Source organism: Alligator sinensis, unplaced genomic scaffold, assembly GCF_000455745.1.
Source record: "Alligator sinensis unplaced genomic scaffold, ASM45574v1 scaffold600_1, whole genome shotgun sequence".
In the NCBI taxonomy this organism is placed as follows: Eukaryota; Metazoa; Chordata; order Crocodylia; family Alligatoridae; genus Alligator; species Alligator sinensis.
This window is the reverse complement of record NW_005841859.1, coordinates 4,837,697-4,856,745: the sequence shown is the minus strand read 5'-3', so window position 1 is coordinate 4,856,745 and position 19,049 is coordinate 4,837,697. Positions and strand designations below refer to the sequence as shown.

At 43.0% G+C, this 19,049-nt stretch overlaps 1 protein-coding gene across 1 annotated transcript in view; it reads right to left on the bottom strand.

Moving 5' to 3' along the window:
* SELENOO (selenoprotein O) overlaps positions 1–19,049 on the bottom strand; it is a 26,859-nt gene that overhangs the window by 6,360 nt on the left and 1,450 nt on the right. The window contains exons 2-9 of the mRNA XM_014524597.1: positions 18,842–19,044; positions 14,021–14,224; positions 12,895–13,075; positions 6,530–6,660; positions 5,494–5,774; positions 5,116–5,266; positions 2,636–2,821; positions 1–55 (exon numbers count right to left, since the gene is read on the bottom strand). The exon at positions 1–55 is cut by the window's left edge and continues 132 nt beyond it. Of these exons, the coding sequence (XP_014380083.1) occupies positions 1–55; positions 2,636–2,821; positions 5,116–5,266; positions 5,494–5,774; positions 6,530–6,660; positions 12,895–13,075; positions 14,021–14,224; positions 18,842–19,044 (1,392 nt within the window). The remainder of the gene's footprint in view (positions 56–2,635; positions 2,822–5,115; positions 5,267–5,493; positions 5,775–6,529; positions 6,661–12,894; positions 13,076–14,020; positions 14,225–18,841; positions 19,045–19,049) is intronic.

Sequence of the window (19,049 nt, the reverse complement as noted above, 5' to 3'; positions counted from 1 at the left end):
GGCATTCCAAGTATCAACAGCATTAATGTTTTCTATTTCTTTTTCTAAGCGGGCTCTGAAATTAAACAAGCAGAAACAAACTGGGACTTCTGTTTGGTTTATTTGGTTCAAATGGTCTGGGTCTATTTTCCCAAAATACAAGGACCTACAAAGCAAGGATGTTGAGAACTTTGCCTATAATCCTGTTGCTATAATCTGAAATACAGATTTAGAAATGTATTTATTTCTAAAACAAGGTTATTTTTCCCATTTAACATGGGGGGAAGCCCCTTGTCTTAGAATTGAATGGGGGTGGGGGTGGGGAACACGGATGGGAGGGGCCGGGATTGATGGCTGCTGTGGCTCAGGTTCCAGCAACAGCTGCCATCTGCCACCCCCCCGCCACTTCCCCCCCCTGCCATCTAACCACCAACAGCCTCTTGCCCCCCTCTCCCCACCACACAGCCTCTGCTCCCTACCTGCCCCTCTCGATCTCCTCTTTACCTTTGATATGTACCAGCAGGCCCCTTTATATGATGCAACGTGGGTCATGAGCATGGCCCCATAGCAGCAGCACACAGCCCACATCGCTGCTTTGGGGGCTGGGTTGGGGCCATGCTCTATGCCCCAGGCTAGAATGGGGACAGAGCCTGCTTATGTAGAAGGTGAAGGGGAAGATGAATGCAAAAAGCAGAGGCTGGAGGGGAGAGGAAAAGGAGGAGCAGAGGCTGGGAAGGGGCAGACACAAGCAAGGGGTAAGCTGCTTGACCTCCCCGTGTCATCTGCCTCCCCACTGCCTGCCCCCATGCAGTGGCAGGGGGGATGAATTAAAAGTGATCCTTCAATAATTAGATTCTATACATGGAAAATTGGGTTTTTTTAATTATAAATTGTCCATGTATACATAATCTAATTATTGGAGGGTCATCTTAGATTCAAGTTAATATGGTACTTGGCTTAACACCCCCCCCCCGCCAAAAAACCCCTCTCATTTAAGAATGTATTTCATCAGAAGTTAGGTTCTTGAAGTTCAGCCACTGCAAAGCAATAGACAACCAAAAGATGCATTTCCTGGAGACTTCACAGTTTTAGAAAACATCACTGCTTTTTAAAAATCTGGCCAGATAAAATCTGTTTGATAATCATGCTACCTTAGTTTCTTTAATTACAGCACATTTCTCCAGCATTTTTCTAAGCACTCCGTTGTCTAGGTCTCTTGGGTACTTATAAAAGGGTAGAGATGGAATATACTAGAAGCAATTGGCTCTACCTAAGTAATACTGATTCTGGCTACAAATAATCAGACAGACAAGAGAAGGTCACAAGGTTCCAGCACAAGTGAGAACAGGAGTCCTACCTTAATAATGGAAGGCAGCTACAACATTCTCCATGAGCTCTCTGCCAGTGGAGATTCCCTTACACAGAAGTAAGTCTTTACAAAGAATTTTCAGTTGGCTGTTTTTTTGTATTTCCATGAAGTGCTAGGTTGGCTTAGTACAGTGGTTCTCAACCTCCTTAGACTCAAGGCACCCACTGGAAAATACCAGCTTGGTTTTCACTTATTTTTTTTTATTATAGAAAAAGAGCAATCCTTCTGTTGCAAAGAACTCAAAGTCCATAACAGGTCAGAATTTTTTAACACTATGGCTTCCTATTTGAAATCTTTAGGTTTACCTTGTGAATGGCATTAACAAACCTGACACTGCTAATATTACATGGCACCCTTGAAAGGATCGCACAGCACCATGGTTGAGAATCACTGTTTTAGTGGAAGAGTGACTGGACCTCCACATTTTGTTTTGCCTTAAGTTACCCCTCACCTACTCCTAAACAGAAATACTTTTGCTGCTGAAGTGTTTGTATCTTGCTTTACCATACTGTAATAGATATGCAAGATATACACTAGACCTGAAGTCAAAATTATTGATTGTATCCATAGGCAATGTGTAGGGGGAGCACAGGGAGAAGAGGGGCATGTGACCCCCCCTGAGATTGGGGGGGGGGGGGGGGGGGGCCCCCAGCCAGTGAGGGCCAAATTGTAGGGGTGCAGAAAGAAGTGCTGGCAGTAGCGATTGGCCACCAGCACCCAGGGGGGACACCCCACCCTGGTTGGCAATCGGCCACTGGTGCCTCCCCAGTATCAGGAGGCAGCTAAATGTAGTAATGCCGTGCTGGATTTAATACTAATTAAGTTTTAAGGTTTCTGATGGATAAACATATTAAGCATGTACATACATTATTCTAACATTCATAATACCACAGATTAGCCTGTGGTAGTTCAGTCACCTTCTAATTGTTCCAGACCAGGGGCCAGCAACCTATAGCCTGCAAAGAAATTGGGACACCAATCCCCCGTTGCAGCCTATCATCCTGGATTCTGCATTTTACTAACAATGAACTAATCCTTTTTAGTGGTCATATACACTGCTGCTCCATAAATGTAATGGAGCACAAATGCATCAAACTCACCATTTCATAGAATCATAGAAGTAGGGTCGGAAGGGACCTTGTAGATCTTCAAGTCCGACCCCCTGCCTGGGCAGGAGGGAAACTGGGCTCAAGTGACCCCAGCCAGGTAGGCATTGAGCCGCTTCTTAAAGACCCCCAGGGTACGAGACAGCACCATTTCTCTTGGAAGTGATTTAATAAATCTCACCTGTATTTCTCCAACCATTCTGTCCAATGTCTGTTATTTCTGCTGAGTAGGTCAGCTGCTGTTAACTGCTGCAATTTAGAATATTGTTCTATGCGTTCTAATTCTTCATTTATATTAGCTTTTGTTCCAATTAAAGCAAACAGTTGAGGATTAGATTGAGCCAACATCAGCATCATGGAAAGTTGTCTAGAGATAAGAAGAAAAAAAATCACTTAACTGACAGGTAAGGACTGGCTTTTTCTAGTGTATGCTGTTTTTCCCCCTAGCAATTTAGTCTTTACAGTGCAAGTACAGCATGCAACAAATCATGATAAGAATACGTTCATTTCACTCTTCCCTCATCCTCCCATTTATTCACTCATAGTGTTATGTGAAGTGTAGATTGTAAACCTGAGGTTTTTAAAACCCCAGAGGATTTAGATGAACCATCCTCATTGAAGCTACTGAAAACTGTCTAAGCTTCAGGCAGTTTTGAAAAATCTCAGTTCAGTATTTTTGTACAGTGAATGATCTAATAGGATTTCACCTTTAACTGTGGGGAGAAGGGGGATACTTATAGGCATGACCGTGCAATAATACAAATACTGCGTATAGACAAGAGAAAGCTTTAGGAAAAACTGGGTGTAAACATACTGGTATTATTGTATAATCACACCATAAATTAATAAAATCACAGACTTGTTATATATTAACCAATCGTGCTAGAAGAGATTCTGGGCAAGACGCCCCTAGCTAATTTAATGCATAATGGCTTTAATATATTCTGCTAAAAATAAAGTGGTAATGACATTTACTGGGAGTAATTTGTTAAAATTATAGGATGGAAATTACTACTTTTACTAATGGAGTCCTTTAACATCCAAGTTGTTTTGGCATTGTTTTGATTAGCTTCCAAGCTCAGGCTAACAGTCCAAGAGTTTCACAGCATTCTGAATACCAGGTTCAGGCAACTTTTCCACTTCACTGTCTAAACAAGCAAGATATTTGTTTTTTTACTACAGTACTTTTTCCTTGCAGCATCAACCAAGCATCTAAAATAAACTTTGTAAATCAAATCAATTCATTTACAGAAAGGAGCTAAAAAGACATGAGGCCCTACCATCCCTCCTCTCCCAGAAACTAAAGGACAACTCATTACCTAGAAGACTTGATTTTTCCTCCAAAGAAGTTACCCTTCAATTCTCATCTATGCATCTAATGCACACACAGCTATGGCAATTAAGTGTTAGTGTACAATAGTTGTCGTACTCAGTGTAATACAGCACCGCACAAAAAACCTTGACTTCTGTACTAATTTGGCTTTATTCATTTTTATGCTCTTTTATCAGAGTCTGAATGTAGTATCCCAAAAGGACTGCCTCGTCCACAGCTGTGTAATGAAATATGTCCATATAGCAAGATACATATTCATCATTCTAAAAGTGCAGATCCAAACTGAAGCCTGATTTAGTACGAAATAACTAACTTCTTAGATTTTTTCATATTTTTCTTTCTAATTTACCACACTTCAAATGAAATTTAACTCAACATCACCACCTTAAAGCTGGTATACAACTATCATCACTTTGTCAGGACAGCAAAATGTGTGAGCATTCTTACTATGCTTTACAGTTATGGTTTCTACTCAGACTGACAATTCCAGTATCAGTACCTAGAGGAAAAGAATTAAAGCTAAGTAAATGGTTTTGTAATCGACATAATATCTAAATGGGGGTGGACGTGGAGTAAGACCCTTGAAACAGATGTACAAGATCTACCATAAAAAATATACTAGGAGCAAGCAAGAAATGTAAAGGTCACCTCTTGGTGAGTCTCTGCTTTCCACTGCTCCAGCGATGCAGCACATTGGTAATCCCAAAGTAAGTGGCAGATGCAACAGAGTTACAGCTGCTCTGTGCTACCAGAAGAGTTCAGAACAGCTGTGTACTAGTGAATCTGGCCCTAAAAGTGGTAATTGGACGCCTCCGGGGAAGTATACAGAATATTTAGCACAGGGTGTTAATGATTGTTGGCAGGATGTGACATATTTATTTGGTGGTTTAAATCTAGTTATAAGTGAAATACATCTCAGAACTACCAAATTTGGCAACCCTGGCTGACCTCAGCAGAGAAGCTAAGTGTGGTGGGGGGAAAAAAAGATATGCCCGCTAATCAAAGGCCTAGAAATTCTCTGACAGGGTAACAGAGAATGTGTACTGCCACTGTATACATCACACTTAATTTGTGGGTATGTTTTCAATACTAAAAATCTCTTGCATTGCAAGCATGTCTAACTCTATCCCAACTATGCAGTTGGTACAATAAAAAAAAAATCACCCTAAGAAACCCATGCCTCTTGCATAATTCCTGGACTATGATGGCTACGACATCATTCTAACACTACCTTAAACATTAAAAACAAACAAAAATTAACAATACTATGGAGATGTCTGAAAACCTCAATTAAAAAAAAAAAAGATGATTGTTTATTTAATTTGTACCTTGGATCCATCTGGGGCTTGAAAGCGACTTTCAATTCTTCCATGGAAGCACACTGATTGGCAATTTTTTCTAGAAATTCCTCAAATTTTAAAAAATCCAAATCTACTGAGAACGAACTCAGCAACCGGAAAATATTTGTGAAGTCTGCACCTAAAACGCAACCAAACCCACAATTATATTTGTTCTGAAAGATTAAATAAGACTGTGTAGCTTTAACTTGAGGTTTATGATCCAATTTATTTCTTTAAATATAGCAAAACTTTTGAAGCAATTTTTGTTCATGTTTAAGGAAAAACTAGTCTCTTGTTAACTATTTTTGAAATGTTCAAATTATTAGGTAAAATTCATTGCATGTTATATTCTTTTTCCTCACTAACCTGTGAGATGCATAGTTTCTAGGAGTTCAGATATCAATTTATTATCTTCTTCTAATTCCAGCTGAATGAGTCCTAGCTTCTCTCTCATCTTCTGCAAATAATGCTTCTCAAATTCTACATTGTACTCCTCTTCCAGAATGAGTTCGCTGATCTCCAAGGGCAATTCAGGGACTAAAGCTTCAGCAAGCTTCCCTAGATTCCATTTGCAAATTTCTGGCTGCTTGTTATAAGCATAGCGTCCTGTATTATCAGAACCATTGCAAATGTGTTCAGGGTCATATCTACAAACAAAGAAATGGTTAGCATTCTTCTAGTTAACTGGTTAGATCATTTAGGAAACTAGAAAATCCAAAAAGAAATAGTGCTGCTAGTTATGACATTTCTCCCAAATTATTCATCTAAGCATGTTCTTGCCCTGCTGTTCTTTGGGTAATCCAGACCTCACCCAAAACCTTTCAAAAGACAAAATAAATGCCAAAGAAGAAACAATCTACATTGGTGGTCTTCAAGCTTTTGACCCCGTGGGCTAAATGAGTGGAACACGGCATGTCTGCCAGCCAGATTGAGCCCCACACACCAGGATCAGGCGTTATGGAGACTTGGCTGGCCCCTGCCTGCTAGAATCAGGTCCACTCCTCTCCAGCCTGCATATGAGGATCATGCCCTGCATCTCTGTGCACTGGATCTAGCACACAGGGCCCCAAGACTCCCCACAGGTCCAGAAATTTGGCAATAGGGGAGCAGTGCTACCACTTCCCCAAACACTAAATTTTCAGACCTGTGAGGAGCCCTGCTGGCTGGATGACACAACGCTAGGGGCTGGATCTGGCCAGGCTTGAGTACTACTAGTCTAGACAGAGATAAGACGAGTAGAGATTAGAAAAAGTAACATAAATGAATAATTACGGCTAATTTAACTGTCCTTGTTACAAATAAGGTTCATACATCCACTTAAAAGAAAGTTGAAAAGAAACAAAAGTAGTCAGATTTTGCAGAGCAAACATTTATACATTTCAGATCATTATGCCATACTGACCTGTCCATAAACCCAAAAGGGCCATAGTCAATAGTAAGTCCTACGATGCTCATGTTATCTGTATTCAGCACACCATGGCAAAATCCAACACACTGCCATTCAGCAACCAACCTTGCCGTCCGCTTTGTTATCTGAAAAAACAACACTGTCCACTTTCAATATAGATTAGGCATTTGTATATGCGGGGTCTGTTATTTTAAGCCAAATTGTACTATTTTGCAAAATCCTATTGTGTTATATTTTAAAGTTTGCAATTCAGGAAAATTACTTTCCACTACGGCATGTTCTCCTGCTCCACTAACAGGATTAACCCAAAAACAAAATAATGGTTGATCCAGAATGCCAATGGACTGCCCTCTACAGATTTTTCACTTACTATAATGGAAGCATGATTTGGCTTTTGGATTACTTACAATTAGTTATGTATTTTAAAGAGTGCTTTGCTATGTGTCTCCTCCTCCTATTATCACGCTATACTTTGTGTTCATTCTATTTTCTTCTCTTCTCTGTTTAACTGAAGTCACCTTTTGTACCACTAAAGGATTATTCCTCCATTTTCCAAATACATGTGGCTTCCAAGCAAATCTTGGTGGTAGGGTGGGAATAAAAGAAAGGAAATAATGCAGAGTCAGGAATGAAGGAAAGGGGAAGCATTGACAAACTTAGATCAGTCATCCAACAATAAAGGAGGTTTCCAAAACAGATTCGAGAACACTATTTGGAAGAAATCTTATTTAGAAAAGCTAATGCAAAACAACCCTACACTATTACTATATTTGTAACAGGTAACCTCTGGTGTTCACTGAACTCCAGAACAACATCTATACAATCCCCATCTTCTTCTATATTAATAAAGGGTGTGTGTGCGCGTGTGCGTGCGTGCGTGTGTGCGTGCGTGTGTGCGCCATAGCTCCAAGACCATTATATCTAGAGACCTGAAACTTTGCATACATTAGAGATGTGAAACTTTGCATGAATACTAAAGGGACCCTGGAAGTGTGCTCCTGGGCACTTTTTTTTTTTTTTTTGTAATTTGGCTCAAAAAAAAACATTGCCGATTTTTTGATCTATACTGCATAACCCCCTGTGACGGGTCAGCACCAGGAAGAAGAATAAATTTGCATGTACAAAACATTCTTTAGCAAAGCTCCTGGCCAAGGTCAACTAGTACAGCTGGAGAAGGCTCCGGATTTAGGAGTATTCCCCTAAGGGCTGTGGTTGGGACTGGTTAACAGGAGCTATGGTGCTGACACATATACACACACTCCCTTTTATTAATATAGAAGAAGAAGGTTTGCAATGGCCACACACTACTACCATATTATATCAGAAACTAACCAACCACTCCAGCTACCTAGGTGCCATCAGCAGGATCCACTGACTACAGCCAATCTCTATGTTACATTTCTATCTACTCTAAACCTATCAACCAGAATATATACCTTAAAGACCTGCCACAGAGATTTCTAAATCTACAATAAAATCCCAAAACCATAGCCAGTTATCAAAGCTAGAGTCAGACCTCCACTTAAACCTGCTACAATACCAACTCCATGAAAAGAACAACAGAATCCCTCTGGTTGTCACTTATAGGCCCCAGCTTCGGCACATTAATGACCACCAACACCTCCTGCAAAATGACAACTATCTCAAGGCAGCCATTGGGGAACGAATCTGTCCTGGCTTGTGGAAGTCCTGCAACTGCAAATGGCCTCTCTCCAGCAACAGGCTACCTAACTCCTATTTACAACAAGACCCCAGATCTTGCAACAGACTCAGATCCCAACTCATCAACATACATCACACCATGTCTGAACCAACCATCACTGATTATAACATCTCAGCTTCATTCACCTGCTCCTCTACCAACGTTATATATGCCATTATCTGCTTACAGTGCCCCTCTGTAATCTATATTAGACAGGACAATCTCTATGTGAAAGAATGAATGAACACCGATCTGACCTCAAGTCCAGAGACACAATAGCTTGCGGCAGAACACTAACTTCTCTGGACATCTCATCATTGACCTCAGACCTTATTATATTCTTATATAATAAGACTTTAAAGCCCAACTTGAACAAAAAAAATCATGAATGGACTGTTAAGCATTGTCTACTCTAACGAGTAGCAAAACAAGGTTGCTCTCATAGTGCATGTTATTATGTACATATCTTTGCACCATGTAATCTTTAAATACCTTGGTTCAATAACATGGACAACAGCTGCAATTAGTAAACCAAATCTTTTAACTCCAGGACAACATGGACACTCAAGTGATGTCTATAATTTTAACCATGATGAAGAAACCTTGGATGAGAGTGATGAGCTCGTTGAGGAAACCGAGGTAACCTTAACTCCAGCATTTCCTAACTTCTGAGTGCTATATTTTATAAACTTAACCCTCCAGTGTTTTCTCTTTAGGAAGTACTCGTACACATAAGGTAACTGAAACCATATTAAGTTGCAGGGTGGGGGCAGTAAATTCAGATATACTACCTAAAATAACTTCCCCAAGATTAGACTGTCTACAGCAGTGGTCTCCAACCTTTTTACATCAGAGATCACTTTTGGAATTTAAGAGGAATCAAAGATTTACCCACCCCCAGCAGGTAAGTCTGTGGGGAGGGGAGGGGGAAGGGGAAGATCGAGGCCCCAGCCCTACCCCACTCCCTTCCTCACTGCTGGGGCCTTGACCGCCATGCCTCTCCCCACCACCCCAACAGCAGTGAGGGAGGGGTAAGCCCTGCACACCTAGGGCAGGGTGGGGGACAGAGCCGTGAACGGCTCATCCAGGGGGCATGGGGAGCGGGGCAGGGGGCACGCAGCCTGAGAAGGCAGGGGCGCATGCCCCCAGATCTGCACGCAGGGCGGGGCAGGCTGGGGCAGCACTGGGCTCTTCCTGGCCAGGCTGTGATCAAGCCAGACAGCAGTGGCACTGGGAGAGGGGCCACAGGGGTAGGGCATCTCCGCCATCCACAAAGTACAGCGCAGACTAGATCTGGCAGGAACAGCCCAGCGCAGCCTACTAGCCCGCAGCTGCAGCCCACCCTCTCCTGTCCCCATGCCTTTGGGGCAGGGGAAGGCTGCACTGAGCTGTTCCCGCCAGGCCTGGGCCACACTGCACTCGATAGTGGTGCTGGGAATGAGGGTAGGGGGGCTACAGCCCCCCTCCCACGGCCCTGCTCCCAGTGCTGCTGCTGCAGCCACCTGGCCTGAGCACAGCCCAGCAAGGAAGAGCCTGGCGCTGCCCTGGCCTCAGCCTGCCCCACCCTACGTGCAGATCCGGGACATGCACCCCCGCCCTCCCGGGCTTCCTACTTTTTGTAGGAAACAATGATTAAATCAAGGCTTTCTGACCAGTTATTTAAATTGTGATTTAAATGAAACTCTGTGACAGCTAAAATTATGTCTGTGTAATAAAGGTGCTTGCTGAAGGCTCTATGAAAATTAGACCAAGTGTTTTTCTGTATTTGTTTATATATTAAGCTATATGTTGTTACTAAAAGCCTAATTAAAGTTTAAGCTGTAGTAAGGCCTTGTATAAAGTAAGGCCTAGTAAATTTAGCAAAGCCTTGAAGTAGTAAGGCCCTGGGGCGTAGTTAAAATTACCTTATCAAAGGAATGCAAGGCTTGTACTGTTAATTGGTCAGTCTAAGCACAGTTGAAGGAAAAGGTATCTGAGTGGTTGTACGTTATCAGAACCACTCAGAAGCTTTAAATTGGCTGGAATATCTGGAAACCATTCAGAAGGAAGATCCAGCTGTGTGAAAAGGATTAGTTAGCTGTTGCCTGGATCAGTGGGCCCGTGGACCTCGAGGAGCCCAAGAACTGCATTCCAGGGTCCTTCCCCGTACCCTTCAGACAGTGCTGTTCAGGGACACCTGGCTTCACTGAACTTTGTGGAAAGAGAAGCTTGCTGTGTATCAGGCAGAGGGGACTGTCGATAAGTTGCTGATGCAAATTGCTTTTGTATGTCATTGTTTGTCTTGTTACTATGCGTAGTTGTGTTTTTGTTAAATAAATAAATCTTTCTTACCTTTCTATCCCTGACCATACTCTCAATCCCCAAACCCTCTGCAGGCGGCTGGGACAAACTCACCCTGATCAAAAGTTTTAAAATAGCATTTTGGTTCAATTCAATAGTTCCTGAAATTGATACAGTACTAGCTAGGTCATGATACATCCTGACAAGTAAAGCAAATCCTGCTGCCTCACTGAGCCAAGTATCAACCAAGTTCTTTTTTTTTTATTCGACTGCCACATTTAAGTTCTCTAAAATTAAGTTCAGTTATCATACGTTATATCCTCTGTCAGAGCCAAGACTTCTTTTCCTTTAAGAAACTCAGAAAGATCCAGCAGGTAAGTCTTATGGCCTCTTTCTACTTTTCCAGCTTCCTTATGTGGGGTTTTCAAACTGTATGCACCAAATAGAGCTCTAGAATGCAAAGTTACCTGAATGTGCATCTTGTTGATACTTCAATGAGCAATTAGCACCTCTCATCCCTTGTCCCCACTAAGGTAGATGCACATTACTACCTTAAGAATAACTAAAGAAACTAAACAGTGAAGAATACCACCACTGTTTCAACATTTTTATGCACAATATGAACAAACAGCAGTGAAGGCATTTCAAGCTATGATTCCACAATATTAGCCCAACCATATTACATGTTTGTACAAAGGAACCTGTTCAGCCTATACAAAAGAAGGCTGAGAGGTGATCTGGTGGCCGCCTTCAAACTTGCCAAGGGAGACCAGCAGGCAATGGGAGAATCCCTGTTCCCCTGAGCACTACCGGGAGTTACAAGGAATGATGGCTATAAACTGACTGAGAGTAGATTCAGGCTAGACATTAGGAGGCACTACTTCACAGTCAGGCAGGCTAGGAGCTGGAACCAGCTTCCTAGGAAAGTAGTGCTCACCCTTACCCTGGGGATCTTCAAAAGGAGGCTAGACAATCACCTAGCTGGGGTCATTTAACCCCAGCATCCTTTCTTGCCCATGGCAGGGGGTCGGACTTGATGACCTGCTCAGGTCCCTTCCGACCCTACCGACTATGAAACTAACTATGAATAAATATACATAAATGCTATATAGACATAAGAGGCATGTCCAGATGAGCGGGAATGTGCAGTACACTGTACCATAAAGCCATCTGTGGTGCCACACACACTGCACATGCAGGCATTCACTACACTGCTACTTAGCAGCATGGGGGAGGGGGGGAAGTGACACCAGGAAATCCTGGTGTCAAAAAAAATGTGCCTAAAAAAAGTGGGGTGGTCCACATGGCAGCAGCAGCACACACCATTCGAAGCTGGAGCCTGGCTGGCCAAAGCCATGATCTGGCTGCTGGCTAGGCACCCTGCTGTAGGATCGCCATAACTGCAGCCCCTTGGAGCCCCCAGGATCAGTGGTGATGTGTAGGTGGTGCACAGGGGTGCACAGGCACCCCATGAGAGCACTGGTCCACCCCAACAGCTGCGCTCGCTGCTTAGGCAACAAGCAGGGGAAGCAGGTGGGAGTGCCAGTTCCCCCCACTCCGAGGGCCGGCTGGGGAGTGGGGCCACCAGGAGAAGCAGCCATGGCCACTTCTGGAGGCGCCGCAGCTGCTTTTTGGTGAGTGAGATCGGCCACGCAGGGATCCCCCCCTGACTCAAGAAGCACTAGTCGCCCATGCCCAGAAACCCAGGTAAGGCTGCTGGGGCCAGCCCAGGTGCTGGCTCCAGCCTCCCCTACCCCACCCAGGGCAATGTGCTGCATGCCAGAGCATGTGTGCATAGGTGTTCCCCGGGGACAAGTAGCAGTGGCACACATTATGCTGCTGCTGTGTGTCCTCAGGGAAACGCAGACCCACCCCCCCCCGGGGGGGGGGGGGGGGGAAATGCGCCCAAGGGGTTCAACTCATGACTACTGAAGGAACCAAAATATTGTTTACAACTGTGAAAAACTGAGTTATAAACCTTGAAGATAAATTGTTTTCGACTGACTCTTTTTTCAAATTATACAACAGGAGGAGACCAATTATTCTGATACTTTAAAACCTTACCTCACCTCATCAGCAGCCAATCAGGTCCAAAATTCGCTGACACCCCTAGCACTCAACTTGCTAAGAGAATAGTTTTGTGCAGCTGGCTAAAAGCCTCAATTTGCTGGTGAGGAGGTAAGCAAGACTCTTTAAGTATACTGTCAAAATATCGTTCCACCAGGAGTTTTCTTCCAAAAACAAAACAAAAAAGTTAAGTTAACCAAAAGACAAAATAGGGTGAAATAACGTTTTCTGACTATGTTGCTAATAAGATAAAATGATCTTATACTTTGCTTCTGTGACTTCTATGAAAGGAAACTGTCGGCCTTCCTACCTCTCTGAAGAAAGCAGCATTCCTCTGAATAGTGTTGTCAGGATAAGCCTGCTGGATTTCTGGATAGAAAGTACTGATCACGTAGTTAAGCATCTGTATTCGAATATCATTTCGGTTGACACTGGGACCCTTCCGTCCTGTATGTTCATCCATAGGTTTAAAAATCTCAAATGATCCAAACCTGTTTTAAAATAATGTTGACACATATTAAATCAGTTGTATTACACCTACAATGCATAACTATTTAGAGTTATGGTGTTGCAGTTGGGGATCTAATGACTGACTGAGAGTGCAACCTTGGAATATAGCCCTATTTGAGCCTCAGTGGTTTCATGACACTCTAGTGGATGCATGTCCCATGCAGAGAATAACAGGATCACTGGTCTCAGTTAGTATTACAGTACAATTCTCAGAAGTTTCTTTCAAATGGGATTTAATTAAAAAGTAATTATATGGTAAACATTTAAGAATGGAAAAATCAGACTAAAGCAAACACTGCACATCAAATGGAAACCAATCCTGCAAGTTACCATTTTTGCACAAGACAGATTTTTCCATGATTTATATATACCCTAATCCTCATCCTTTTGCTAGCTTTGTTATTTTGTGAGAAAAAAATTATAGATCTTCATGGTGTCTTAACATAGTTCCAGGTTTCAAGCAGGCACTCTAATAACATTCACCAATTCAGAGAATGCTTTTGTAAAGTAACATTTATCAGGATCCACATTTACCCAAAGTACATCTTGATGTAGAACCTTTCCTCGAGCAGGTTTTAAAACAGTCTTGTCTCCATAATCCACAAATATTAGGAATAACAGAGACAGCTTTTCTTTGTAATTGCTTGGCTAAGCATGAAAAAATATTTATTTTTAAATGTATGGAACGTAAACAGTTCCAATTCCAAAAGTACCAGACTCCCTAACAAATTAATATTCATTTTGGCAGCATGCAAAGATACTGGCACATCCCATCTGTTCCACAGAGAGCCCAGATTTCCACAACCTAATGCCAGAGAGCTAAATTCTTAAGATGAGAATTGCACAGATGAATGTACGCTCTCTCTAACAATACCAGGAAGCTGGTTTTGTTTGAAAAATAATTTGAAAAACAGGTTTCACTCTACCTTATAAAAGTGGAAGCTATTCTCAGGACAACTGTGCATCTTTCATGTTTTGGATTTCCATCATAGAATACATCCCGAATAACTTTCGAGTCAGATGTTACACATGTTCCAGCCCTTGTTGTGGGTATTCCAAGGTGAAACATAGCCTCACTGCACAGGAATTCTCTTATACTTGACCGCAGGACCTTACGACCATCAGCTTGCCTGTAAACAAAAACAAAACCATTGCCTAATTCTTGTGCAACATCTTACACAAAAAAACCCGCCCACACAACCAAACGGCAGCAGAGATAGAAGGAACAGAACCCAGATCTCCCAACTCCCAGGCCTAACTTCTACAGTACAATACTGGTTCCCAAATAATAACATTTATTTCTGCTGTTTATATTAACACGCATCAGTAGAAAAAAAACAGTAGAACTTAGGTAAAAGATACAGCTATCCAGCCAAATAATCTGTGCTGCTATTCTTACAGGTTCTAAATCACTCTTTGTAAAACTTCTGAATGCACTCAAGGTTCAGGCTCATTAAACCTTACCAAAATGTAAATTCCACACAATATGCTGTTACCCAAAGCAAGGCCAACGGAAGTGCTCCCATTACTCATGTTTTAAAATTTTTACTAAAGATAGGTTTTAAAACTAAGGCAGAACTTAACTTAATATGCCGACTGAACAAAAATAAACATGCCTTTTATCTACTTTCACTGTCCAAGCTGCAAGAAATAAAAATAAATAAATACTGGTAAATGAATAAAAAAATAAAGCAGCAAAACTCCAAGGTTTTAACAACATGTATTACCTATTTTAACTGTGTTCCTTTAAAGAAGTGATTATAATTTTAGAAATAGTTGAATAGGTACCTTTCCGCTCATAATTAGGGACCTTAAATGTTGATTCACTTATCTCATACCACTAATAGTTAATCTTCAATCTAGATTTTTTTAAACCCAGATCAAACATACTAAACAAACTACTACAACAGTTTTCAGACTACTCCCAGATAGCTTCAGAAGCTGTAAACAAGACAGACCATTTTATAGTACCTCCTGTAACCATAGCTTAGTTTACTCCAAGGCCTGGGTTCTTAAATTGGTTTTTTTTTGGACCTAGTAATCCTAACCCTTGCTTACTCACTTCTCCTGCCTGCTTCAGGTTTTTCATGTATTATTTACAGGTAATAATATTTTAACACTGCAAAAATCTAAAATTTCCTACTATTGCTATGACTAGAAAGTTTCCAGAATAAGCAAGCAAGTCTAATGGGAAAAGTAAAGGGGCAACAAATGATGCAAATTAAGGGTGCCCTTCACACTAACATTTTTATTTTCACTGTCTTCTAAATGTCAGCTTCTAACATTACTTTTTCACTTAATGAAACCATGTGGTTTTTGTTGGGAAGGTGGAAAATTAGGATTAAAAGAAGGATTACAACAGGAAGCCTTGGTTAAGAAGTGGTATGGGACAGTCTGAGAATGGCTAGTTTAATATAATTAAATAATAGTCAAAGAAACCTTTGATTTCCGTCACACAGCAAGTTTAAGGGTACAAAAAAAAAAACTTAGGGATGGTTATCTGACCAGTCAAATATTGGACAAAAACTGTAAACAATAGGTCCAAATAATACAGAAAGGTACAAATTTTCCAGTAAGAAATATATTTTAAAAAAATCATATTTCTGTCAAGAAAACTACAAAGGTTATTGTTATGTAAAACTGCTATAATCTTTGACTAGCCAAAAATATGTAGTCAATTGACTTGTCAACTGACAATATTTGAGTGGTCAATTGACCAGTTTGCCACCCCTTACCCCCTTCCCTGCCAAAAATATCTGTACTGGAGTAGCCAGGGCTTAAGCAGAGCACCTGATGTTATTCCTAGATGAATTCACTTAACAAGCAATTGTTAAGTAACCAAATGCTTGTTAAAAGTTAAGAGGATACAAAATGGGATACGCTGGCAAAAGGAGCTGTAAATAGATTCAGTTGCTCTGGTATTCAAAGTTACACATTTGCTTGGTTTAACCAGCACTTGTTTGACCTGGAAAATGTACTGAAGGTTACATCTTAAATGGCAGGTAAAAAAACCCACTCTCTCTGACCTCACTATCCTCCTGCTCAAGGGAAATCTACCTAATACTTTTAAAAGGTGAGGCTGGGAACAAAAATTCATAAGCTGGCTGGACGCCAAGAGCCAAGGACTAAACACTGACAGTGGGTTTATGGTATATTATGTTTTACCCAACTCCTGAATTCTTTCCGCACAGGGAGGGTGAGTGGCCTTCCTCCCTTTTGATAGGCCTTGATCTCCCAGTACTCGGCTTCTTTCCTTCTGCTAACTAGATATCTGCTACCCTGGAATTGCTTTCAGCTCCTCCCCTGGGCTGTGGTTCACTATGCTGTGCCCACCTGCTGTGATCAGAAACCTGAGGAAGAATGGCTTGCATTCCAAAGCTTACCTAACTTTACTCCAATAAAAGATATCACCCTAACCAATCCTTGCCTCTCCCATAATTCCTGGACATTCCCATGTCATTATACAGCAAGTAATTCAAGTGTGGAACTCCCTGCCACCAAACACCGTGGAAGCTGACAGTTTAGCCAGATTCAAAGAGAGACTGGACCAATTCAAAGGAGGATCAGTAGCAGGAGTTAGGGGTACAGCCAGGGCACCACCTCCCCCACCCCCAATGGCTTCCTTGCATCCAGGGGCATGGCCCACACAGGCTGATTTGCCTTGGGCCCTGCTCAGATGCTCTCTGGGTACAGCCTCTGAATTAGAACTTCTAGACTCCAAATCATGGAGACTGCAAGTGGGAGAGGAACAGCAGAAAAAACCTTGGTCATACCGTTTACTCTCCCTTTCAGCATCTACTCTTTGCCACTGAATGACATAGGATTTTGTGCAGATGTCTCTGTACATACAGAACTAAATAAAAATGGATCTCTTGAAAAGACAAAACACTGGACTCCAGGTCATGTGATGTGGCACAGCACAGATGCTTGCCCTCTCTGGGTCTTGGGGTCAGCACATGCACAGTTGGATCATAGAGGCCCTGGCATAAATCTAGTGATCCTCACCAGCTGGCCTGGCTAGAGTCTGTGGATTGAGGAAAGCAAATGAGATCCTTAGGGGAAGAGCACTGCTACACAAGGACACCACAAGGACCAACATCAAAATCACCCAAAAGCTGAAGAGGGGAAGAAGAAAACTGCAAAACCTTCGTGGCATACATGCTGTTTTAGAACTGTGGATGTTTCTTGGCCAAACGTTACTAGAACTGTACAACTTATGGGAAAACCATTAGTTACCAACTGGATGGAAAGAAATGAGCATTTTCCTAAGGTTAAAAGTTATTTTCTTCTTAATTGTCCACCATCTGGCAGTCTGCCACTAGCAAAATTGATCTTGTAAATGTTTTAACCTGAAAGTTCTTCATTCCCAAATCATTCAAGTCTCAGCTTGCCTACATATTAGCTTTTGTTTGGTGGCATCACTTTGATTTGCTACAGACACCCCTGCCTCTGCAAATCTATTCACTTGGTTTGGTTTGGTTCCCCTTTGTGTTTTGCTCAATGTCTCTGCTCTCTAGAATACGGATTGTTCTTTTTTTAGGATGGTACCAATTATTTTCCTAGATGAAGTAATACATGAAAAATGGGAATTCTGATTGATTTAAGATGCTTCCCTTGTCCTCTGATATCCCCAGTTATTATTTTATTAGACTACAGCAGGGGTGCTCCACGTCTGGCCACAAGGCCAAGTGTGACCGACAGAGCCATCCCAACTAGCCCACTGAGCTCCCTACACATCCAGAAATTTGGCAATTAATATGGCCACCCTCCACCCTACCAAATACCCAACCCCCATACAATGGGCTATAGCTGGGCCATGCCCCCTCTCCCCACCCCCAGTGGCTGGATCAGGGTCCCCTGTGGATGGACAGGGACTGGACCATGCTGCCCCACCCCCAGGGTTGAAGGGCTAGGCTGGTTCTGGGCCATGCCCCTTCCTCTGTGTGGCCATATTGGGCAGGGTTGCCCCCCTGCCTGTCTCTGCACAGCAGGATGGAGCCCACGGCACTGCCCATTCAATACACCAGCCAAAAATGCTGGGCACCACTGGACTAGAGCATGGTGGCAAGTGCCTTTCAGACAACTGTGCAGCACATGTGGCTCTTGTGGAAGACAAGGGCATCTCAAACCCACTCCCATTTTAAGACTCCCTCCTGCCCTAATAACCAGGGATGATTTTAAAAAGTCCCCAATTTTCAGATTAAGAAAAGTAACCCAACACTTTCCTGCAATTAGACCTGTACATTAGTGGCATTTCATTTTACCTAAACCTAGCTATATGTCTACCTAAACCTAGCTAGACATTAGTGGCGCTTCATTTTAAGTCTCAGAAAAATGTGGATTTTGGGTTACTTTTTTAAATCTGAAAGTCAGCAATTTTTTTTTTTAAATCAGAGAAAACCAGGATCCCTGCTAATAACCAAACCTTGATGGGGTGCTGGAGCTCCAAAAGCTGCTGTCTAGAGCGGTGTCACTGGGACACAGATTAGGCAGAACAAACCCAAAGGCCGGAGGCTCGGGGCCACTGCGAACCTCCCTGATGAGGGAGATGGCTGGGGACCGTCCCGTCCGCTGACACCAGGGGACAAGAGCGAGGCCGGAGGGGACGGGGATGGGGGCGGGGCAGGCCGGAGTGCGCGGCCAGCGCAGGGAAAAGCATCGCCCACCTTGCCCGGGGCCGGGCCGCCGCCAGGAGGCGGAGACAGAGACAGAGGCCGAGGCGAGGCGAGGCCCCCCGCGCTCCTTACCGGGAGAAGGGCGTGAGGCCGGCGCCCTTGAGCTGCACCTCCCAGCGCCGCCCGGCCGGGCCCAGCACCTCGCCCAGGTACATGGCGGCGCCGTCGCCCAGCTGCCCCGCGAAGCTGCCGAACTGGTGGCCGCAGTAGCAGTGCGCGGCGGGCTCGGCGCCGGGCGGCAGGCGGTTGCCGCTGAAGCACAGCGCGGCCTCGTTCTCGG